Here is a 25643-nt window from a genome sequence, read left to right on the forward strand (position 1 = left end):
GCCAAGTGCAGGCAATTGGGACTAGCTTAGTGGTATAAACTGGGCGACATGGACATGTTGGGCCGAAGGGCCTGTTTCCATGTTGTAACTTCTATGATTCTATGATTCTATGACTGATGTTAGGCTAACTGGTCTGTAGTTCCCTTTTTCTCTCCCTCCTTTTTTAAATAGTGGGGTTACATTTGCCACCCTCCAATCTGCAGGAACTGTTCCATAATCTATAGAATTTTGGAAGATGACAACTAATGCATCCACTATTTCCATGGCTACCTCTTTTAGTACTCTGGGATGCAGATTATCAGGTCCTGAGGATTTATCAGCTTTCAGTCCCATTAATTTCTCCAGCACTATTTTTTTTACTAATACTAATTTCCTTTAATTCCTCCTTCTCACTAGTCCCTTGGTTCTCCAGCATTTCTGGGAAGTTATTTGTGTCCTCTTCCGTGAAGACAGAACCAAAGTATTTGTTTAATTGCTCTGCCATTTCCTTGTTCCCCATTATAAATTCTGCTGTTTCTGACTGTAAGGGACCTACATTTGTCTTCACTAATCTTTATCTTTTTACATACTTGTAGAAGCTTTTACAGTCCACTTTTATGTTCCTTGCAAGTTTACTCTCATACTCTATTCTTCCCCTCCTAATCAATCTCTTTGTCCTCCTTTGCTGAATTCTAAACTGCTCCCAATCCTCAGGCTTGCTACTTTTTCTGGTAACTTTATATGACTCCTCTTTGGATCTAATACTATCCTTAATTTATTTTGTTAGCCATGGTTGGGCCGCTTTTCCTTTTGTGTTTTTGCGCCAGAAAGGAATGTATAATTGTTGCAATTCATGCACTCATTCCTTTAATGTTAGCCATTGCCTATCCAGATTCATGCCTTTTAATGAAGCTCCCCAATCTATCATAGCCAACTCACTCCTCATACCTTCCTAGTTTCCTTTGTTTAGATTTAGGACCCTAGTTTCGGATTGGACTACGTCACTTTCCATCTTAATGAAGAATTCTATCATGTTATGGTCACTCTTCCCTCAAGGGCCCCGCACAACAAGATTATTAATTAACCCCTTCTCATTGCACAATACCCAATCTAGGATAGCCTGTTCCCTGGTTGGCTTCTCAACGTACTGGTCTAAAAAACCATCTCGTACACACTCCAGGAATTCATCCTCCACAGTATTATTGCTAATTTGGTTTGGCCAGTCTATATGTAGATTAAAGTCACCCATGATTACTGCAGTACCCTTGCTCCATGCACCTCTAATTTCCTGTTTGATCCCATCCCCTACATTACCACTACTGTTTGGAGGCCTATAGACAACTCCCACCAGTGTTTTCTGCCCCTTGGTGCTTCTTAACTCCACCCAGACTGATTCTACATCTTGATTTTCTGAGCCAATATCCTTTCTCACTATTGCTCTGATTTCATCCTTTACTAACAACACCACCCCACCTCCTTTTCCTTTTTGCCTGTCCTTCCTAAATATCGAATACCCTTGGATATTCAGCTCCCAGCTTTGGTCACCCTGCAGCCATGTCTCTGTAATTGCTATTATATCGTATCTGTTGACATCTATTTGCGCTGTTAATTTGTCCACCTTGTTACGAATGCTTCGTGCATTCAGATACAGTGCCTTTAGATTTGTCTTTTTAACATTTTTAGACATCAAGGCTGAGTTAGACAAATTTTTGATCAGCAAGGGAGTCAAAGTATCTGGGTAAAAGGCAGGAAAGTGGAGTTGAGGTAAAAATCAGATCAGCCATGATCTCATTGAATGGCGGAGCAGGCTCGAGGGGCCGAATGGCCAACTCCTGCTCCTATCTCTTATGGTCTTATGGTCTTATCTTAACATTTTTTTGTACTATGGCCCTATTTGTCTTATTACCATTTTTTCTTACCTGGACCCTATTTGTTTGTACGCTCTGTCCCTTCCTGACACAATCTGGTTATCCTTACCCCAATCACTTCCCTGCACTGCTTCCTTGTCTTTTCTCTTTAGCATTCCAGATTTCTCTCCACCGGGAGCCCCCTCCCCCCCCTTATTTAGTTTAAAGCCCTATCTACCTCCCGAGTCATTCCATTCGCTCGAACTCTGGTCCCAGCATGGTTCAGGTGAAGCCCGTCCCAGTGGAACAGCTCCCTCTTTCCCCGGTACTGGTGCCAGTGCCCCATGAATCAAAACCCACTTCTCCCACACCGATCTTTGAGCCACGCATTCATCTCTCTGATCGTATTGACCCTATGGCAATTTGCTTGTGGCTCAGGTAATAATCCAGAGATTATTACCTTTGTAATATGCTTTTTAATTTAATCCCTAGCTGCTCAAACTCTCTCAGCAGAACCTTTTTCTTAGTCCTACCTATGTCGTTGGTACCTACATGGACCACGACAACTGGATCCTCCCCCTCCCACTCCCAGTTCTTCTCCAGCCTGGAGGAGATGTCCAGTACAGCTACAACACTGGCATCTACTCGACAATGTGGAAAATTGCCCAGGTATGTCCTGTCCACAAAAAGCAGGACAAATACAATCCGGCCAATTACCGCCCCATCAGTCTACTCTCAATCATCAGCAAAGTGATGGAAGGTGTCATCGACAGTGCTATCAAGCGGCACTTACTCACCAATAACCTGCTCACCGATTAGCAGTTTGGGTTCCGCCAGGACCACTCGGCTCCAGACCTCATTACAGCCTTGATCCAAACATGGACAAAAGAGCTGAATTCCAGAGATGAGGTGAGAGTGACTGCCCTTGACATCAAGGCAGCATTTGACCGAGTGTGGCACCAAGGAGCCCTCGTAAAATTGAACTCAATGGGAATCTAGGGGGAAAACTCTCCAGTGGCTGGAGTCATACCTAGCACAAAGGAAGATGGTAGTGGTTGTTGGAGGCCAATCATCTCAGCCCCAGGGCATTGCTGCAGGAGTTCCTCAGGGCAGTGTCCTAGGCCCAACCATCTTCAGCTGCTTCATCAATGACCTTCCCTCCATCATAAGGTCAGAAATGGGGATGTTCGCTGATGATTGCAGTGTTCAGTTCCATTCGTAACCCCTCAGATAATGAAGCAGTGCGAGCCCGCATGCAGCAAGACCTGGACAACATCCAGGCTTGGGCTGATAAGTGGCAAGTAACATTCGCGCCAGATAAGTGCCAGGCAATGACCATCTCCAACAAGAGAGAGTCTAACCACCTCCCCTTGACATTCAACGGCATTACCATCGCCGAATCCCCCACCATCAACATCCTGGGGGTCACCATTGACCAGAAACGTAACTGAACTAGCCACATAAATACTGTGGCTACAAGAGCAGATCAGAGGCTGGGTATTCTGCAGCGAGTAACTCACCTCCTGACTCCCCAAAGCCTTTCCACCATCAACAAGGCACAAGTCATAGAGTCATAGAGAGTCATAGAGTCATAGAGTTATACAGCACGGATAGAGGCCCTTCGGCCCATCGTGTCCGCGCCGGCCATCAAGCCCTGTCTACTCTAATCCCATATTCCAGCATTTGGTCCGTAGCCTTGTATGCTATGGCATTTCAAGTGCTCATCCAAATGCTTCTTGAATGTTGTGAGGGTTCCTGCCTCCACAACCCTTTCAGGCAGTGAGTTCCAGACTCCAACCACCCTCTGGGTGAAAAAGTTCTTTCTCAAATCCCCTCTAAACCTCCCGCCTTTTACCTTGAATCTATGTCCCCTTGTTATAGAACCCTCAACGAAGGGAAAAAGCTCCTTAGTATCCATCCTATCTGTGCCCCTCATAATTTTGTACACCTCAATCATGTCCCCCCTCAGCCTCCTCTGCTCCAAGGAAAACAAACCCAATCTTCCCAGTCTCTCTTCATAGCTGAAGCGCTCCAGCCCTGGTAACATCCTGGTGAATCTCCTCTGCACCCTCTCCAAAGCGATCACATCCTTCCTGTAGTGTGGCGACCAGAACTGCACACAGTACTCCAGCTGTGGCCTAACCAGTGTTTTATACAGCTCCATCATAACCTCCTTGCCTCGGCTAATAAAGGCAAGTATCCCATATGCCTTCTTTACCACCTTATCTACCTGTTCCGCCGCCTTCAGGGATCTGTGAACTTGCACACCAAGATCCCTCTGACCCTCTGTCTTGCCTAGGGTCCTCCCATTCATTGTGTATTCCCTTGCCTTGTTAGTCCCTCCAAAGTGCATCACCTCGCACTTTTCCGGGTTAAATTCCATTTGCCACTGTTCTGCCCATCTGACCAACCCATCTATATCGTCCTGCAGACTGAGGCTATCCTCCTCGCTATTTACCACCCTACCAATTTTTGTATCATCAGCGAACTTACTGATCATACCTTTTACATTCATATCCAAGTCATTAATGTAGACCACAAACAGCAAGGGACCCAGCACCGACCCCTGTGGTACCCCACTGGCCACAGGCTTCCAGTCACAAAAACAACCTTCAGGAGTGTGATGGAATACTCTCCACTTGCCTGGATGATTGCAGCTCCAACAACACTCAAGAAGCTCGACACCACCCAGGACAAAGCAGCCCGCTTGATTGGCACCCCATCCACCGCCCTAAACATTCACTCCCTTCACCACCGGCGCACTGTGGCTGCAGTGTGTACCATCCACAGGATGCACTGCAGCAACTCGCCAAGGCTTCTTCGACAACACCTCCCAAACCCACGACCTCTACCACCTGGAAGGACAACACCACCTGCACGTTCCCCTCCAAGTCACACACCATCCCGACTTGGAAATATATCGCTGTTCATTCATTGTCGCTGGGTCAAAATCCTGGAACTCCCTTCCTAACAGCACTGTGGGAGAACCTTCACCACACGGACTGCAGCGGTTCAAGAAGGCGGCTCACCACCACCTTCTCAAGGGCAATTAAGGATGGGCAATAAACGCCGGCCTCGCCTGCGACGCCCACATCCCATGAACGAATAAAAAAAAATAACCTTGGAACCGGGTAGGTAACACAGCCTTCAGGACTCATGCTCCTGGCTGCAGAGAACAGTGTCTATCCCCCTAACTATACTGTCACCTACTACAACCACCTTCCTTTTTACTCCCCCTCAACTTGAACGGCTTCCTGTACCACGGTGCTGTGGTCAATTTGCTTGTCGTCCCTGCATTTGTCCACAAGTGTTGCAAGAACTTAAAATCTATTGGACAAGCGCAGGGACTGAGGCTCCTGCAATATTACCTCCTGGATCTCCGTACCTGCCTCACTCGCAGTCACACCCTCCTGTCCCTGACCACGTGTCAATTCTAAAGTATTTAATCTAAGGGGTGTGACTGCCTCCTGGAGCAAAACGTCCAGGTAGCTTTCTCCCTCCCTGATGTCTCGCAATGTCCGTTGCTCAGACTCCAGCTCCTCAACTCAGAGCCGACGTTCCTCGAGCCGCAGACACTTGCTGCAGATGTAATCGCCCTGGACAAAACTGTCCACAAGCTCCCACGTATTGCAGCAGCAACACAACTCCTGTTCTCCCATTATTTTATTTGTTTAATTAATCAATTTAGTGTTAATCAAATTATTTACCTCGTTTAATTAGATTAATTCAATTAAGTTTAGTTTTTAAAATTTAGTTATATGCGATATGTTAACTTAAAATGTATAAACTATGTTAAAAGTCTTGCCTCTGGTGTGATAATTCCGAGTGTGTTTTTCCTTTCCATCTGCTTGTCGTACTCACACTTCCGACCTGGGATTCACCTCATCAGCCACAGCACCACCAGACGTGTAGCAAATGACACTTCTGATCATTCCAGGCCATTGCTGCTGACCACAGTCAGTGTTTTGAGGTCAACCAATTAGTGCCCGCAGACCCCCAGTAAACTCTGCTGCCCGTATCCTAACTCGCACCGAGTCCCGTTCACCCATCACCCCCTGTGCTCGCTGACCTACATTGGCTCCCGGTCTGGCAACGCCTCGATTTTAAAATTCTCATCCTTGTGTTCAAATCCCTCCATGGCCTCGCCCCTCCCTATCTCTGTAACCTCCTCCAGCCCTACAACCCTCCGAGATCTCTGCGCTCCTCCAATTCTGGCCTCTTGCTCATCCCCGATTTTAATCACTCCACCATTGGCGGCCGTGCCTTCAGCTGCCTCGGCCCTAAGCTCTGGAATTCCCTCCCTAAACCTCTCCACCTCTCTCTCCCTCCTCCATTAAGACGCTCCTTAAAAACTACCTACCTGTCCTAATATCACCTTATGTGGCTCGGTGTGAATTTTTGTTTGATAATCGCTCCTGTGAAGCATCTTGGGACCTTTTACTACGTTAAAGGCGCTGTATAAATGTTAGTGTCAGGGATTGGTCAATAGTGTTTAGGTGTGTGTTAGTGTCAGGGACTGATCAATCGTGTTTAGGTGTGTGTTAGTGTCAGGGACTGATCAATAGTGTTTAGGTGTGTGTTAGTGACAAGGACTGATCAATAGTGTTTGGATGTGTATTAGTGTCAGGGACTGATCAATAGTGTTTGGGTGTGTGTTAGTGTCAGGGACTGATCAATAGTGTTTGGGTGTGTGTTAGTGTCAGGGACTGATCAATCGTGTTTGGGTGTGTGTTAGTGTCAGGGACTGATCAATAGTGTTTGGGTGTGTGTTAGTGTCAGGGACTGATCAATAGTGTTTGGGTGTGTGTTAATGTCAGGGACTGATCAATAGTGTTTGTGTGTGTGTTAGTGTCAGGGACTGATCAATAGTGTTTGGGTGTGTGTTAGTGTCAGGGACTGATCAATAGTGTTTGGGTGTGTGTTAGTGTCAGGGACTGATCAATAGTGTTTGGGTGTGTGTTAGTGTCAGGGACTGATCAATAGTGTTTGGGTGTGTGTTAGTGTCAGGGACTGATCAATAGTGTTTGGGTGTGTGTTAGTGACAAGGACTGATCAATAGTGTTTGGATGTGTATTAGTGTCAGGGACTGATCAATAGTGTTTAGGTGTGTGTTAGTGTCAGGGACTGATCAATAGTGTTTGGGTGTGTGTTAGTGTCAGGGACTGATCAATAGTGTTTAGGTGTGTGTTAGTGACAAGGACTGATCAATAGTGTTTGGATGTGTATTAGTGTCAGGGACTGATCAATAGTGTTTGGGTGTGTGTTAGTGTCAGGGACTGATCAATAGTGTTTGGGTGTGTGTTAGTGTCAGGGACTGATCAATCGTGTTTGGGTGTGTGTTAGTGTCAGGGACTGATCAATAGTGTTTGGGTGTGTGTTAGTGTCAGGGACTGATCAATAGTGTTTGGGTGTGTGTTAATGTCAGGGACTGATCAATAGTGTTTGTGTGTGTGTTAGTGTCATGGACTGATCAATAGTGTTTGGGTGTGTGTTAGTGTCAGGGACTGATCAATAGTGTTTAGGTGTGTGTTAGTGTCAGGGACTGATCAATAGTGTTTGGGTGTGTGTTAGTGTCAGGGACTGATCAATAGTGTTTGGGTGTGTGTTAGTGTCAGGGACTGATCAATAGTGTTTGGATGTGTATTAGTGACAAGGACTGATCAATAGTGTTTGGATGTGTATTAGTGTCAGGGACTGATCAATAGTGTTTGGGTGTGTGTTAGTGTCAGGGACTGATCAATAGTGTTTGGGTGTGTGTTAGTGTCAGGGACTGATCAATAGTGTTTGGGTGTGTGTTAGTGACAAGGACTGATCAATAGTGTTTGGGTGTGTGTTAGTGTCAGGGACTGATCAATAGTGTTTGGGTGTGTGTTAGTGTCAGGGACTGATCAATAGTGTTTGGATGTGTATTAGTGACAAGAGCTGATCAATAGTGTTTGGATATGTATTAGTGTCAGGGACTGATCAATAGTGTTTGGGTGTGTGTTAGTGTCAGGGACTGATCAATAGTGTTTGGGTGTGTGTTAGTGTCAGGGACTGATCAATAGTGTTTGGGTGTGTGTTAGTGACAAGGACTGATCAATAGTGTTTGGATGTGTATTAGTGTCAGGGACTGATCAATAGTGTTTAGGTGTGTGTTAGTGTCAGGGACTGATCAATCGTGTTTGGGTGTGTGTTAGTGACAAGGACTGATCAATAGTGTTTGGATGTGTATTAGTGTCAGGGACTGATCAATAGTGTTTGGGTGTGTGTTAGTGTCAGGGACTGATCAATAGTGTTTGGGTGTGTGTTAGTGTCAGGGACTGATCAATCGTGTTTGGGTGTGTGTTAGTGTCAGGGACTGATCAATAGTGTTTGGGTGTGTGTTAGTGTCAGGGACTGATCAATAGTGTTTGGGTGTGTGTTAGTGACAAGGACTGATCAATAGTGTTTGCATGTGTATTAGTGTCAGGGACTGATCAATAGTGTTTGGATGTGTATTAGTGTCAGGGACTGATCAATAGTGTTTGGGTGTGTGTTAGTGTCAGGGACTGATCAATAGTGTTTGGGTGTGTGTTAGTGTCAGGGACTGATCAATAGTGTTTGGGTGTGTGTTAGTGACAAGGACTGATCAATAGTGTTTGGATGTGTATTAATGTCAGGGACTGATCAATAGTGTTTAGGTGTGTGTTAGTGTCAGGGACTGATCAATAGTGTTTGGGTGCATGTTAGTAACAAGGACTGATCAATAGTGTTTGGATGTGTATTAGTGTCAGGGGCTGATCAATAGTGTTTGAGTGTGTGTTGGTGTCAAGGACTGATCAATCGTGTTTGAGTGTGAGTTAGTGACAAGGACTAATCAATAGTGTTTGGGTGTGTGTTGGTGTCAAGGACTGATTGATAGTGTTTGGGTGTGTGTTAGTATCAGGGACTGATCAATAGTGTTTGGGTGTGTGTTGGTGTCAAGGACTGATCAATAGTGTTTGGGTGTTTGTTAGTATCAGGGACTGATCAATAGTATTTGGATGTGTATTAGTGTCAGGGGATGATCAATAGTGTTTGGGTGTGTGTTGGTGTTAAGGACTGATCAATAGTGTTTGGGCGTGTGTTAGTGACAAGGACTGATCAATAGTGTTTGGGTGTGTGTTAGTGTCAAGGACTGATTGATAGTGTTTGGGTGTGTGTTGGTGACAAGGATTGATCAATAGTGTTTGAGTGTGTGTTAGTGACAAGGACTGATCAATAGTGTTTAGGTGTGTGTTAGTGTCAAGGACTGATCAATAGTGTTTGAGTGTGTGTTGGTGTCAGGGACTGATCAATAGTGTTTGAGTGTGTGTTGGTGTCAGGGACTGATCAATAGTGTTTGAGTGTGTTAGTGTCAGGGACTGATCAATCGTGTTTGGGTGTGTGTTAGTGTCAGGGACTGATCAATAGTGTTTGGGTGTGTGTTCGTGTCAGGGACTGATCAATCGTGTTTGGGTGTGTGTTAGTGTCAGGGACTGATCAATAGTGTTTAGGTGTGTGTTAGTGACAAGGACTGATCAATAGTGTTTGGGTGTGTGTTAGTGTCAGGGACTGATCAATAGTGTTTGGGTGTGTGTTAGTGTCAGGGACTGATCAATCGTGTTTGGGTGTGTGTTAGTGTCAGGGACTGATCAATAGTGTTTGGGTGTGTGTTAGTGTCAGGGACTGATCAATAGTGTTTGGGTGTGTGTTAGTGTCAGGGACTGATCAATAGTGTTTGGGTGTGTGTTAGTGTCAGGGACTGATCAATAGTGTTTGGGTGTGTGTTAGTGTCAGGGACTGATCAATAGTGTTTGGGTGTGTGTTAGTGTCAGGGACTGATCAATCGTGTTTGGATGTGTATTAGTGACAAGGACTGATCAATAGTGTTTGGATGTGTATTAGTGTCAGGGACTGATCAATAGTGTTTGGGTGTGTGTTAGTGTCAGGGACTGATCAATAGTGTTTGGGTGTGTGTTAGTGTCAGGGACTGATCAATAGTGTTTGGGTGTGTGTTAGTGTCAGGGACTGATCAATAGTGTTTGGGTGTGTGTTAGTGACAAGGACTGATCAATAGTGTTTGGATGTGTATTAATGTCAGGGACTGATCAATAGTGTTTAGGTGTGTGTTAGTGTCAGGGACTGATCAATAGTGTTTGGGTGTGTGTTAGTGACAAGGACTGATCAATAGTGTTTGGATGTGTATTAGTGTCAGGGGCTGATCAATAGTGTTTGAGTGTGTGTTGGTGTCAAGGACTGATCAATCGTGTTTGAGTGTGAGTTAGTGACAAGGACTAATCAATAGTGTTTGGGTGTGTGTTGGTGTCAAGGACTGATTGATAGTGTTTGGGTGTGTGTTAGTATCAGGGACTGATCAATAGTGTTTGGATGTGCATTAGTGTCAGGGGATGATCAATAGTGTTTGGGTGTGTGTTGGTGTTAAGGACTGATCAATAGTGTTTGGGCGTGTGTTAGTGACAAGGACTGATCAATAGTGTTTGGGTGTGTGTTAGTGTCAAGGACTGATTGATAGTGTTTGGGTGTGTGTTGGTGACAAGGATTGATCAATAGTGTTTGAGTGTGTGTTAGTGACAAGGACTGATCAATAGTGTTTAGGTGTGTGTTAGTGTCAAGGACTGATCAATAGTGTTTGAGTGTGTGTTGGTGTCAGGGACTGATGAATAGTGTTTAGGTGTGTGTTAGTGTCAAGGACTGATCAATAGTGTTTGAGTGTGTGTTGGTGTCAGGGACTGATCAATAGTGTTTGAGTGTGTGTTGGTGTCAGGGGCTGGGATTTGTTCCTGAAATGTATCTATTTTGCACTGTTTGTGTTCAGATGACAGTCGATGATATTTAATGTTCTCCTCCCAGTTCCCTAAGGCACAGCCGCACTGGACTGTGGGAAACTGATACAGGGACCAAGAATATAAAGGCCACCAGCCTGGCCATGATGGGGGTTTATTTCCATCTCACCTTCACATAGTCGTATTCACAGAGGTACGAGGGCTCCAGGTCAAAGTGCATGAAGTAGAGTTTGATTCGGAATCCAGTGGGCACTGTGATATTCCAGGTCATGTCTGAGTCACTGGGGTAACCTTCTGGGTAATTAGGAGACTCAATGTGCCCAAACATGCCAACCAGCTCAGTTACATTCGCTCCGACATGGTCCAACAGGCAAAGCACAACCAACCAGAAGCATCTGTCAAAGGAAAGAGCGAGAACTGATCAGAAATTAGATGTTTGAGCTTGAGAAGGTTCAGTGAGCTGGGCGAATGAAGAGGAGAATTAACAAGCGGAGCAGAAGACAAATCATTTAAACTCTGCTGCAAGAAAAGCCAGATCCAAACAGGGCACAATTTAAACCAGTGAGAGAGAGAGTCACATTTATACAGGGATCGGATACAGATCCAAACAGAGGTCAATTTATAGCAGAGAAAAAAATCAAAGAATCATAGAAACTTTCGGCACAGAAAGAGGCCATTCGGCCCATCGTATCTCTGCCGGCCGAAAAAGAGCCATCCACTCCACTTTCCAGCACTTGGTCCGTAGCCCTGTGGGTTTCGGCACTTCAGGTGCACATCCAGGTACTTTTTAAATGAGTTGAGGGTTTCTGCCTCTCCCACCCTCTCAGGCAGTGAGTTCCAGACCCCACCACCCTCTGGGGGAAAACATTCTCCTCAGCTCCCCTCTAATCCTTCCACCAATCACTGGGGTCACTGACCCCTCTGCTAAGGGAAATAGGTCCTCCCTATCCACTCTATCTCGGCCCCTCATAATTTTATACACCTCAATTAAATCTCCCCTCAGCCTCCTCTGTTCCAAAGAAAACAACCCCAGCCTATCCAATCTTTCCTCATAGCTAAAATTCTCCAGTCCTGGCAACATCCTCGTAAATCTCCTCTGTACCCTCTCTAGTGCAATCACATCCTTCCTGTAATGTGGTGACCAGAACTGTGCTCAGTACTCAAGCTGTGACCTAACCAGTGTTTTATACAGTTCCAGCATAACCTCCCTGCTCTTATATTCTATGCCTTGGCTAATAAAGGAAAGTATCCCGTATGCCTTTTTAACCACCTTATCTACCTGTCCTGCTACCTTCAGGGATCTGTGGACATGCACTCCAAGGTCCCTCACTTCCTCTACACCTCTCAGTATCCTCCCATTTATTGTGTACTCCCTTGCCTTGTTTGCTCTCCCCAAATGCATTACCTCACACTTCTCCGGATTGAATTCCATTTGCCACTAGGTCCCTTGCTTTTTGTGGTATATATTAATGATTTAGACTTTAATGTAGGGGGCATGATTAAGAGGTTTGCAGATGATACAAAAATTGGCCGTGTGGTTGATAGTGAGGAGGAAAGCTGTAGACTGCAGGAAGATATCAATGGACTGGTCAGGTGGGCAGAAAAGTTAAGAAGGCACACGAGATAGTTTCCTTTATTAGATGAGGCATAGAGCAGGGAGATTATTCAGGAACTGTATAAAACACTGGTTAGGCCACAGCTTGAGTACTGCGAAAGTTCTGGTCACCACATTATAGGAAAGAGCCTCACCCTACTCCCCTCCACACCCTCCTCCGCCTCCTCTCCTTCCCCTCCTCTCTCTCCTCCGCTCCTCCCCCCCTCTCCCCTCCGCTCCCTCCTCCCTTTTCCCCTCCTCCCCCACTTCCACTCCTCCCCTGCTCTTTGACCCCCTCTTCTCCCTCCTCCCCTCCTCATCGCGCTCTCCCTTTCCCTCCTCCTCCACTCTACAACATCCTCCTCCTCCCCCACCGCCCCTCCTCTCTCTCCTCCCCACCTCTCCCTCCTCCCTTTCTGTACCTTCTCCCCTCCTCTCCCTCCTCCTCCTCCTCCTCCCCCACCAACTATCTTCACCTCTCTGCTCCCTCCTACCCTCCTCTCCCTCCTCCCCCTCTTCTCCATCCACTCCCTCCTCCTCCACCTCCCCTACCTCCGCTGCTCTACCTCCTCCTCGCCAGATAAGAGCCAGATAAGTGCCAGGCAATGACCATCTCCAACAAGAGAGAGTCCAACCACCTCCCCTTGACATTCAACGGCATTACCATCGCCGAATCCCCCACCATCAACATTCTGGGGGTCACACTGACCAGAAACTTTACTGGACCAGCCATATAAATACTGTGGCTACAAGAGCAGGTCAGGGGCTGGGTATTCTGTGGCGAGTGACTCACCTCCTGACTCCCCAAAGCCTTTCCACCATCTACAAGGCACAAGTCAGGAGTGTGATGGAATACTCTCCACTTGCCTGGATGAGTGCAGCTCCAACAACACTCAAGAAGCTCGACACCATCCAGGACAAAGCAGCCCGCTTGATTGGCACCCCATCCACCACCCTAAACATTCACTCCCTTCACCACCGGCGCACTGTGGCTGCAGTGTGTACCATCCACAGGATGCACTGCAGCAACTCGCCAAGGCTTCTTCGACAGCACCTCCCAAACCCGCGACCTCTACCACCTAGAAGGACAAGGGCAGCAGGTACATGGGAACAACACCACCTGCACGTTCCCCTCCAAGTCACACCATCCCGACTTGGAAATATATCGCCGTTCCTTCATCGTCACTGGGTCAAAATCCTGGAACTCCCTTCCTAACAGCACGGTGGGAGAACCTTCACCACACGGACTGCAGCGGTTCAAGAAGGCGGCTCACCACCACCTTCTCAAGGGCAATTAGGGATGGGCAATAAACGCCGGCCTCGCCAGCGACGCCCACATCGCATGAACGAGTAATTAAAAAAAAATCTATTCTATAGAGAGAGTCACATTTATACCGGATAGAATCATAGAATCATAGAATGGTTACAGGGTTTAAACTAGCTTGGCAGGGACATGGAACCTGAGTGTAGATTCAGAAAGGAGAGATGCAGAGCTGGAAATGGAAGATAAAAAAATAAAATCACAGAATCACAGAAAGATAACAGCATGGAAGGAGGCCATTCGGCCCATCGAGTTCGTGCCAGCTCGATGCAAGAACAATCCAGCTAGTCCCACTCCCCCGGCCTATCCCCGTAGCCCCGCAAACATTTTCCTTTCAAGTACTTATCCAGTTCCCTTTTGAAGGCCATGATTGAATCTGCCTCCACCACCCCCTCGGGCAGTGCATTCCAGATCCTAATCACTCGCTGCGTAAAAAAGTTTTTCCTCATGTCACCTTTGGTTCTTTTGCCAATCACCTTAAATCTACGTCCTCTGGTTCTTGACTCTTCCGCCAATGGGAACAGTTTCTCTCTATCTACAATCCCAGCTTCTCCAGTCTATCCATATAACTGAAGTCCTTCATTCCTGGAATCATTCCAGTAAATCTCTTCTGCACCCTCTCTAAGGCCTTCACATCTTTCCTGAAGTGCAGCGCCCAGAATTGGACACAATACTCCAGTTGTGGTCGAGTCAGTGTTTTATAAAGGTTCATCATAACTTCCATACTTTTGTACTCTATGCCTCTATTTATAAAGCCCAGGATTCCGTATGCTTTTTTAACCACTTTCTCAACCTGCCCTGCCACCTTCAAAGATTTATGCACATATACCCCCAGATCTCTCTGTTCCTGCATCCCCGTTAGAATTGTACCCTTTAGTTTTTATTGCCTCTGCTTGTTCTTCCTACCAAAAGGTATAATTTTGCATTTTTCTGCATTAAATTTCATCTGCCACGTGTCCGCCCATTCCACCAGCCTGTCTATATCCTCTTGAAGTCTATCACTATCCTCCTCACTGTTCACAACACTCCGTGGTTTTGTGTCATCTGCAAATTTGGAAATTGTGCCCTGTACACCCAAGTCCAAGTCATTAATATATCAAGAAAAGCAATGGTCCCAGCACTGACCCCGGGGGAACACCACTGTACACCTCCCTCCAGTCCGAAAAACAACCGTTCACCACTACTCTCTGATTCCTGTCCCTTAGCCAATTTCGTATCCATGCTGCCACTGCCCCCTTTTATTCCATGGGCTTCAACTTTGATGACAAGCCTATTATGCGGCACTTTATCAAACGCCTTTTGAAAGTCCATATATACCACATAGTAATATAGAAAATAGGAGAAGGAGTAGGCCATTCGGCCCTTCAAGCCTGCTCTGCCATTCAATATGATCATGGCTGATCCTCTATCTCAATACCATATTCCCGCTCTCTCCCCATACCCCTTGTTGTCTTTTGTGTCTAGAAATCTATCCAGCTCCTTCTTAAATATATTCAGTGACTTGGCCGCCACAGCCTTCTGTGGTAGAGAATTCCACAGGTTCACCACCCTCTGAGTGAAGAAATTTCTCCTCATCTCAGTCCGAAATGTCCTACCCCGTATCCTGAGACTGTGACCCCTCGTTCTGGACCCCCCCCCCAGCCAGGGGAAACATCCCCCCTGCATCCAGTCTGTCTCGCCCTGTCAGAATTTTATATGTTTCAATGAGATCCCCTCTCATTCTTCTAAACTCGAGTGAATACAGGCCGAGTCGACCCAATCTCTCCTCATACGACAGTCCTGCAATCCCAGCAATCATCCGCATTGCCCGAATTGACCCTCTCTGATATCTCATCAAAAAACTCAATCAAGTTAGTTAAACATGATTTGCCTTTAACAAATCTGTGCTGGCTTTCCTTTATTCATCCACACCTGTCCAAGAGTCGATTAATTCTGTCCCGGATTATCGTTTCTAAAAGTTTCCCCACCGCCGAGGTTAAACTGACTGGCCTGTAGTTGCTGGGTTTATCCTTACACCCTTTTTTGAACAAGGGTGTAACATTTGAAATTCTCCAGTCCTCTGGCACCACCCCCATATCGAAGGATGTTTGGAAGATTATGGCCAGTACCTCCGCAATTTCCACCTTTACTTCCCTCAGCAACTTAGGATGCATCCCATCCGGACCGGGTGACTTATCTGGTTTAAATTCAGCCAGCCTTTCTAGTACCTCCTCTTTATCAATTTTTAGCCCATCCAGTATCTCAATTACCTCCTCTTTTACTGTGACTTTGGCAGCATTTTCTTCCTTGGTAAAGACAGACGCAAAGCACTCAATTAGTGCCTCTCCCTCCATGCGAAGATCTCTTCTTTGGTCCTTAATCAGCCGCACCCCTCCTCCTACTACCCGTTTACTGTTTATATGCCTATAGAAGGCTTTTGGAATCCGATTCAGATCCAAACAGAGCACAATTTAAATCAGAGAGGAAGAGAATCATGTTTATACAGGGACCAGATACAGATTCAAACAGAGCACAATTTAAACCAGTGATCAACATCTGTAGATACAGGGGTGGTGCAGAGGACTGGAGAATTGCAAATGTTACACCCTGGTTCAAAAAAGGGTGTAAGGATAAACCCAGTAACTACAGGCCAGTCAGTTTAACCTCGGTGGTGGGGAAACTTTTAGAAACGATAATCTGGGACAGAATTAACAGTCACTCGGACAAATGTGGATTGATTAGGGAAAGTCAGCGCAGATTTGTGAAAAGAATATCGGGTTTAACTAACTTGATACAGTTTTTGATGAGGTAACAGAGAGGGCAATGCAGTTGATGTGGTGTATATTTTTTTTTATTCGTTCACGGGATGTGGGCGTCGCTGGCAAGGCCGGCATTTATTGCCCATCCCTAATTGCCCTTGAGAAGGTGGTGGTGAGCCGCCTTCTTGAACCGCTGCAGTCCGTGTGGTGAAGGTTCTCCCACAGTGCTGTTAGGAAGGGAGTTCCAGGATTTTGACCCAGCGACAATGAATGAACGGCGATATATTTCCAAGTCGGGATGGTGTGTGACTTGGAGGGGAACGTGCAGGTGGTGTTGTTCCCATGTGCCTGCTGCTCTTGTCCTTCTAAGTGGTAGAGGTCGCGGGTTTGGGAGGTGCTGTCGAAGAAGCCTTGGCGAGTTGCTGCAGTGCATCCTGTGGATGGTACACACTGCAGCCACAGTGCGCCGGTGGTGAAGGGAGTGAATGTTTAGGGTGGTGGATGGGGTGCCAATCAAGCGGGCTGCTTTATCTTGGATGGTGTCGAGCTTCTTGAGTGTTGTTGGAGCTGCACTCATCCAAGCAAGTGGAGAGTATTCCATCACACTCCTGACTTGTGCCTTGTAGATGGTGGAAAGGCATTGGGGAGTCAGGAGGTGAGTCACTCGCCGCAGAATACCCAGCCTCTGACCTGCTCTCGTAGCCACAGTATTTATATGGCTGGTCCATTTAAGTTTCAGGTCAATGGTGACCCCCAGGATGTTGATGGTGGGGGATTCGGCGATGGTAAAGCCGTTGAATGTCAAGGGGAGGTGGTTAGACTCTCTCTTGTTGGAGATGGTCATTGCCTGGCACTTATCTGGCACGAATGTTACTTGCCACTTATCAGCCCAAGCCTGGATGTTGTCCAGGTCTTGCTGCATGTGGACTCGGACTGCTTCATTATTTGAAGGGTTGCGAATGGAACTGAACACTGTGCAGTCATCAGCAAACATCCCCATTTCTGACCTTATGATGGAGGGAAGGTGAAGCAGCTGAAGATGGTTGGGCCTAGGACACTGCCCCGAGGAACTCCTGCAGCAATGTCCTGGGGCTGAGATGATTGACCTCCAAAAACCACTACAATCTTCCTTTGTGCTAGGTATGACTCCAGCCACTGGAGAGTTTTCCCCCGATTCCCATTGACTTCAGTTTTACGAGGGCTCCTTGGTGCCACACTCAGTCAAATGCTATCTTGATGTCAAGGGCAGTCACTCTCACCTCACCTCTGGAATTCAGCTCTTTTGTCCATGTTTGGACCAAGGCTGTAATGAGGTCTGGAGCCGAGTGGTCCTGGCGGAACCCAAACTGAGCATCGGTGAGCAGGTTATTGGTGAGTAAGTGCCGCTTGATAGCACTGTCGACGACACCTTCCATCACTTTGCTGATGATTGAGAGTAGACTGATGGGGCGGTAATTGGCCGGATTGTATTTGTCCTGCTTTTTGTGGACAGGACATACCTGGGCAATTTTCCACATTGTCGGGTAGATGCCAGTGTTGTAGCTGTACTGGAACAGCTTGGCTAGAGGCGCAGCTAGTTCTGGAACACAAGTCTTCAGCACTACAGCTGGGATGTTGTCGGGGCCCATAGCCTTTGCTGTATCCAGTGCACTCAGCCGTTTCTTGATATCACGTGGAGTGAATCGAATTGTCCGAAGACTGGCTTCCCTGATGGTGGGGATATCGGGAGGAGGCCGAGATGGATCATCCACTCGGCACTTTTGGCTGAAGATGGTTGCAAACGCTTCAGCCTTGTCTTTTGCACTCACGTGCTGGGCTCCTCCATTATTGAGGATGGGGATGTTTGCAGAGCCTCCGTCTCCCGTTAGTTGTTTAATTGTCCACCACCATTCACGACTGGATGTGGCAGGACTGCAGAGCTTTGATCTGATCCGTTGGTTCTGGAATCACTTAGCTCTGTCTATAGCATGTTGCTTCCACTGTTTAGCATGCATGTAGTCCTCAGTTGCAGCTTCACCAGGTTGGCACCTCATTTTTAGGTACGCCTGGTGCTGCTCCTCGCATGCTCTTCTACACTCCTCATTGAACCAGGGTTGATCCCCTGCCTTGTTGGTAATGGTAGAGTGAGGAATATGCCGGGCCATGAGGTTACAGATTGTGCTGGAGTATAATTCTGCTGCTGCTGATGGCCCACAGCGCCTCATGGATGCCCAGTTTTGAGCTGCTTGATCTGTTCTGAATCTATCCCATTTAGCACGGTGGTAGTGCCACACAACACGTTGGATGGTGTCCTCAGTGCAAAGACGGGACTTCATCTCCACGAGGACTGTGCGGTGGTCACTCCTACAAATACTGTCATGGACAGATGCATTTGCGACAGGTAGATTGGTGAGGACGAGGTCAAGTAAGTTTTTCCCTCGTGTTGGTTCGCTCACCACCTGCCGCAGGCCCAGTCTGGCAGCTATGTCCTTCAGGACTCGGCCAGCTCGGTCAGTAGTAGTGCTACCGAGCCACTCTTGGTGATGGACATTGAAGTCCCCCAACCAGAGTACATTTTGTGCTCTTGCTACCCTCAGTGCTTCTCAACATGGAGGAGGACTGATTCATCAGCTGAGGGAGGACGGTAGGTGGTAATCAGCAGGAGGTTTCCTTGCCCATGTTTGACCTGATGCCATGAGATTTCATGGGGTCCAGAGTCAATGTTGAGGACTCCCAGGGCCACTCCCTCCTGACTGTATATCACTGTACCGCCACCTCTGGTGGGTCTGTCCTGCCGGTGGGACAGGACATACCCAGGGATGGTGATGGAAGAGTCTGGGATGCTGGCTGAAAGGTATGATTCTGTGAGTATGGCTATGTCAGGCTGTTGCTTGACTGGGCTGTGGGACAGCTCTCCCAATTTTGGCACAAGTCCCCAGATGTTAGTAAGGAGGACCTTGCAGGGTCGACTGGGCTTAGTTTGCCTTTGTCATGTCCGGTGTCTAGTGGTCCGTCCGGTTTTATTCTTATTATGACTTTTCATAGCGAGGTTTTGCAACTGAGTGGCTTGCTGGGCCATTTCAGAGGGCAATTAAGAATCAACCACATTGCTGTGGGTCTGGAGTCACATATAGGCCAGACCGGGTAAGGATGGCAGGTTTCCTTCCCTAGAGGGCATTAGTGAACCAGATGGGTTTTTACAACAATCCAGTAGTTCTATGGCCATCGTTACTGATACTAGTATTTTAATTCCAAATTTTTATTTAATTAATTGAATTTAAATTCGCCAGCTGCCGTGGCGGGATTTGAGCTTATGACTCTGGATTTTAGTGCAGGCCTCTGGATTACTAGTCCAGTAACATAACCACTATGCTACCGTACCCATTATATGGACTTTCAAAAGGCAGTTGATAAAGTGTCTCATGGTAGGCTTGTCATTAAGATTGTGGCCCATGGAATAAAGGGGGCAGTAGCAACATGGATGCGGAATTGGCTGAGTGACAGGAAACAGAGAGTAGTGGTGAACAGTTGTTTTTCGGACTGGAGGGAGGTGTACAATGGTGTTCCCCAGGGGTCAGTGCTGGGACCACTGCTTTTCTGAATATACATTAATGACTTGGACTTGGGTGTACAGGGCACAATTTCAAAATTTGCAGATGACACAAAACTTGGAAGGGTAGTAAACAGTGAGGAGGATAGTGATAGACTTCAAGAGGATATGGACAGGCTGGTGGCATGGGCGGACACGTGGCAGATGAAATTTAACGCAGAAAAATGCAAAGTGATACATTTCAGTGGGAAGAACGAGGAGAGGCAATAAAAACTCGAAGACACAATTCTAAAAGGGGTACAGGAACAGAGAGATCTGGGGCATATGTCCACAAATCGTTGAAGGTGGCAGGGCAGGTTGAGAAAGCGGTTAAAAAAGCATACGGGATCCTGGGCTTTATAAATAGAGGCATAGAGTACAAAAGGAAATCATGATGACCCTTTATAAAACACTGGTTCGAACACAACTGGAGTATTGTGTCCAGTTCTGGGCATCACACTTTTGGAGAGATATGAAGGCCTTGCAGAGGTTGCAGAGGAGATTTACTAGAATGATTCCAGGGATGAGGGACTTTAGTTACATGGAGAGACTGGAGAAGCTGGGCTGGTTCTCCTTGGAACAGAGAAGGTGGCGAGGAGATTTGATCGAGGTGTTCAAAATCATGAAGGGTCTAGACAGAGTAGATAGAGAGAAACTGTTCCCATTGGCAGAAGGATCGAGTACCAGAGGACATAGATTTAAGGTGATTGGCAAAAGAACCAAAGGTGACATGAGGAAAAACTTTTTTACACAATGAGTGGTTAGGATCTGGAATGCACTGCCCGAGGGGGTGGTGGAGGCAGATTCAATCATGGCCTTCAAAAGGGAACTGGATATGTGCTTTAAAGGAAAAAAATTGCAGGGCTACAGGGAAAGGGCGGGGAGTGGGACTAGCTGGATTGCTCTTGCACAGAGCCGGCCCGCATGGCCTCCTTTCGTGCTGTAACCTTTCTATGATTCTATGAGTTAGAGAGAGAGAGAGAGCCACATTTATACAGGGGCCTGATAGAGATTCAAACAGGACACAATTTAAACCAGAGAAATAGAGAGAATCACATTTATACTGGCACCAGTAATGGACAGGAGGGAGCTGTAATATTGGGACGGGCTGCACCTCAACCAGATTGTGACCAAGGTCCGGGCGGAAAGGATAAATAGGGTGGTGGAAAGGACTTTAAACGAATAAATTGGGGGGAGGGCTCAGTCAAAAACAATTGTAAAAATGGTAGGTTAAAGACTTAAAAAAGGAAGAAAAGCAGAGTTCAGTCACAAACAGTGATATAGATATTCTGGGTAAAGGAAATACTAAAATAACTAAAGTAGTTATAGCAGGAGTGACAAACAAGGAACGTCTTAATATAAATGGTGTGAGAAAGACAGCATCAGGGCAGGACAGGTTCAGGTCTCCTGCCCAAATAAGGGACTGAGTATAAGAAATAAATTGAGTGAATTGGAGACTCAAATACTGCTTAAAGGGGATGACATGGTGGCCATTACTGAGACATGGCTGCACGCTGGTCATGATTGGGAGTTAAATATTCCAGGTTATAAGCTCTTTGTAAAGGATAGGGAAACTGGAAGAGAAGGCGCAGTAGCCTTATTGATTAAAGGTACTATTACAACATTACTAAAAGAGGATATAGGTCAGGGAATGCAATCAGCGGAGACTCTATGGTTAGAATTGAGGAATAAGAGAGGACTTAAAACTGTAATGGGAGTTGCCTACAGGCCTCCTGATAGCAGCAATGAAGTGGCAGAATGTATTAATTCAGAGATTAGAGAGGTTTGTAGTAAATGGGAGATTTTTAATGGGAGAGTTTAATTTTCATATAGATTGGGAAGAGCAGAGTAGCTCAAGTCAGAAAGGCAGTGAATTTCTTGAGTGCATTCAAGATAATTTTCTGGAGCAATATGTTATAGAACCAACAAGAGGGCAGGTCATACTAGATTCAGAAATGAGTAATGAGCCAGACTTAGTTAATAATCTAACAGTGATCATAATATGATCAAACTCAATGTTAAGTTTGAAAAGGAGAAACTTAACACAGTTACTAAGATTCCAGATTTTGGTACGGCTAACTTTAACAGGATGAAGCAGAGACTGACAACAGCAAACTGGTCAAAACTGTTATTGGGTGAACAGTGGGTCTGTAAACAACCTGAAGTACCTGTTCAATTACTTTAAGTGGCACCCCGCTGGCTTTAATTGCCTGCGGGAGTCCCACACGCGGGGGCTGCGGCGCACGTCGGCGCGTCAGTGGGGAACCCGGACGTGGGCGGGTTGCAGCCGGGCTCCCGACCCGCCCCGGGAATCCCTGATTTTTGCAGCCCCCCCGCCGTGAATGCACCCGATCACGGGTGCGAAAATCGAGCCCAATATTCCAGCTGAGGCCTAACCAGTGTTTTATGAAGGTTTGGCATAACTTCCTTGCTTTTGTACTCTATGCCTCTATTTATAAAGCCCAGGATTCCATATGCTTTTTTAACAGCCTTCTCAACTTGTCCTGCCACCTTCAAAGATTTGTGTACATTCACCCCCAGGTCTCTCTGTTCCTGCACCCCCTTTAAAATTGTACCATTTAGTTTATATTGCCTCTCCTCATTCTTCCTACCCAAATGTATCATTTCATACTTCTCTGCATTAAATTTCATCCTCCATGTGTCTGCCCATTTCACCAGTCTGTCTCTGTCCTCCTGAAGTCTGTTACTATCCTCCACATTGTTTACTACATTTCCGAGTTTCGTGTCATCTGCAAACTTTGAAATTATACCCTCTGTACCCAAGTCCAGGTCATTAATATATATCAAAAAGAGCAGTGGTCCTAACACTGACCCCTGGGGAACACCACTGTAAACTTCCCTCCAGTCTGAAAAACAACCGTTCACCACTACTCTCTGCTTTCTGTCCCTTTAGCCAATTCTGTATCCATGCTGCCTCTGTCCCTTTAATCCCATGGGCTTTAATTTTGCTAACAAGTCTATGATGTGGTACTTTATCAAATGCCTTTTGAAAGTCCATATACACAACATCAACTACACTACCCTCATCAACCCTCTCCGTTACTTCATTAAAGAACTCAATCAAGTTAGTCAAACATGATTTTCATTTAACAAATCCGTGCTGACTTTCATTTATTGGCCCAGACTTTTCCAAGTGCCAATTAATTTTGTCCCGGATTATTGTCTCTAAAAGTTTCCCCACCACCAACATTAGCCTGACTGGCCTGTAATTGCTGGGTTTATCCCTCTCCCCTTTTTGAACAGGGGAGTAATATTTACAATCCTCCAGTCCTCTGGCACCGTCCCCATATCTAAGGAGGATTGGAAGATTGTGGCCAGAGCTTCTGCAATTTCCACCCTTCCCTCAGTGACCGAGGGTGCCTCCCATCTGGACTTTCCTACTTTGAGAACTGCCAATTTTTTAAGTACCTCCTCTTTATCTATTTTTATCCTATCCAATATCGCTGCTACCTCCTCCTTTACTGCTACACTGGCAGCATCCTCTTCTCTAGTGACGACCGATGTGAAGTGTTCATTTAGTGTCCCAATACAGATCCAAACAGGGCACAATTTAAGCCAGAGAGAGAGCGAGAGTCACATTTATACAGGGATCTGGGAGAGATCCCTATTCTGTTGCTGATTATTATCCTGTTATTGATCATTTTAGTTAAGATCATTAATAATCACTATTGTGTAATGATCATGGTTCTGTTACTGATCTCTGTCCTGTTACTGATCCCTGTCAGTACAGAAATCATGAAAAGCTAGTGGACAGGTACAAAAAAAAACTTAAAAATCGAATGGAATGTTGGCCTTTATCTCAAGAGGTGGAAGTTATATAAAACTCTGGTTAGACCCCATCTGGAGACTGGGTTCAGTTCTGGGCCCCGCCCCTCAGGAAGGATAGATTGGCCTTGGAGGGGGTGCAGCGCAGATTCACCAGAATGATACCGGGACTAAAAGGGTTAAATTACGAGGACAGGTTGCATAGACTAGGCCTGTATTCCCTCGAGTATAGAAGATAAAGGGGTGACTTTATTGAGGTGTTTAATATGATTAAAGGATTTGATAGGGTCGATAGAGAGAAACTATTTCCTCTGGTGGAGAGTCCAGATCAAGGGAGCACAATCATAAAATTAGAGCCAGGCCGTTCAGGGGTGATGTCAGGAAGCATTTCTTCACACAAAGGGGAGTGGGAATCTGGAACTCTCTCCCCCAAAAAGCTGTTGAGGCTGGGGGTCAATTGAAAATTTTAAATCTCAGTTTGATAGATTTTTGTTGGGTGAGGGGATTGAGGGACATGGAACCAAGGCAGGAAAATGGAGTTAAGATACAGATCAGGCACAACCTAATTGAATGGCAGAACAGGCTCGAGGAGCTGATCGGCCTCCTCCAGTTCCAACGTTCTTAAGTTCCTGTCCCGTTATCAATCCCTGTCCCGTTATCAATGCCTGTCCCGTCATCAATCCCTGTCCCGTCATCAATGCCTGTCCCGTTATCAATCCCTGTCCCGTTATCAATCCCTGTCCCGTTATCAATCCCTGTCCCGCTATTGATCCATCCCGCTATTGATGCCGATCTCATTACCAATCCCTGCCTCGTCAGCGATCCATGTCCCGTAACTCAGCTTTGTCCCATTATTGATCCCCAATGCCCTAATATTGATCACTGTCCAGTTATTGATCATTGTCCTGTTACTGATCACAGTCCCGTTATTGATCCCTGTCCAGTTATTGATCACTCTCCCGTTATTGATCACTGTCCTGTTACTGATCACTGTCCTGTTATTGATCACTGTCCTGTTACTGATCACTGTCCTGTTATTGATCACTGTCCTGTTATTGATCACTGTCCTGTTGCTGATCACTGTCATGTTATTGATCACTGTCCTGTTATTGATCATTGTCCTGTTACTGATCACTGTCCTGTTATTGATCACTGTCCTGTTACTGATCACTGTCCTGTTATTGATCACTGTCCTGTTATTGATCATTGTCCTGTTACTGATCACTGTCCTGTTATTGATCACTGTCCTGTTATTGATCTTTGTCCTGTTACTGATCACTGTCCTGTTATTGATCACTGTCCTGTTACTGATCACTGTCCTGTTATTGATCACTGTCCTGTTACTGATCACTGTCCTGTTACTGATCACTGTCCTGTTACTGATCACTGTCCTGTTTTTTTTAATTCGTTCATGGGATGTGGGTGTCGCTGGCGAGGCCAGCATTTATTGCCCATCCCTAATTGCCCTTGAGAAGGTGGTGGTGAGCCGCCTTCTTGAACCGCTGCAGTCCGTGTGGTGACGGTTCTCCCACAGTGCTGTTAGGAAGGGAGTTCCAGGATTTTGACCCAGCGACAATGAAGGAACGGCGATATATTTCCAAGTCGGGATGGTGTGTGACTTGAAGGGGAACATGCAGGTGGTGTTGTTCCCATCTGCCTGCTGCTCTTGTCCTTCTAGGTGGTAGAGGTCGTGGGTTTGGGAGGTGCTGTCGAAGAAGCCTTGGCGAGTTTCTGCAGTGCATTCTGTGGATGGTACACACTGCAGCCACAGTGCACCGGTGGCGAAGGGAGTGAATGTTTAGTGTGGTGGATGGGGTGCCAATCAAGCAGGCTGCTTTATCTTGGATGGTGTCGAGCTTCTTGAGTGTTGTTGGAGCTGCACTCATCCAGGCAAGTGGAGAGTATTCCATCACACTCTTGACTTGTGCCTTGTAGATGGTGGAAAGGCTTTGGGGAGTCAGGAGGTGAGTCACTCGCCGCAGAATACCCAGCCTCTGACCTGTTCTCATAGCCACAGTATTTAT

The 25643-nt window shown here is 46.4% G+C and overlaps 1 protein-coding gene across 5 annotated transcripts in view; it reads right to left on the bottom strand.

Moving 5' to 3' along the window:
* masp1 (MBL associated serine protease 1) overlaps positions 1 to 25643 on the bottom strand; it is a 409480-nt gene that overhangs the window by 316463 nt on the left and 67374 nt on the right. For all 5 annotated transcript variants that reach the window (XR_010965392.1, XM_067994819.1, XM_067994820.1 and 2 more), the window contains exon 2: positions 10782 to 11007. Coding sequence is in view for 4 of the 5 variants with exons in the window: in XM_067994819.1 (XP_067850920.1) it covers positions 10782 to 11007 (226 nt within the window). In the remaining variant the exon portion in view is untranslated. The remainder of the gene's footprint in view (positions 1 to 10781; positions 11008 to 25643) is intronic.

Source organism: Heptranchias perlo, chromosome 13 (assembly GCF_035084215.1).
Source record: "Heptranchias perlo isolate sHepPer1 chromosome 13, sHepPer1.hap1, whole genome shotgun sequence".
Lineage (NCBI taxonomy): Eukaryota > Metazoa > Chordata > Chondrichthyes > Hexanchiformes > Hexanchidae > Heptranchias > Heptranchias perlo.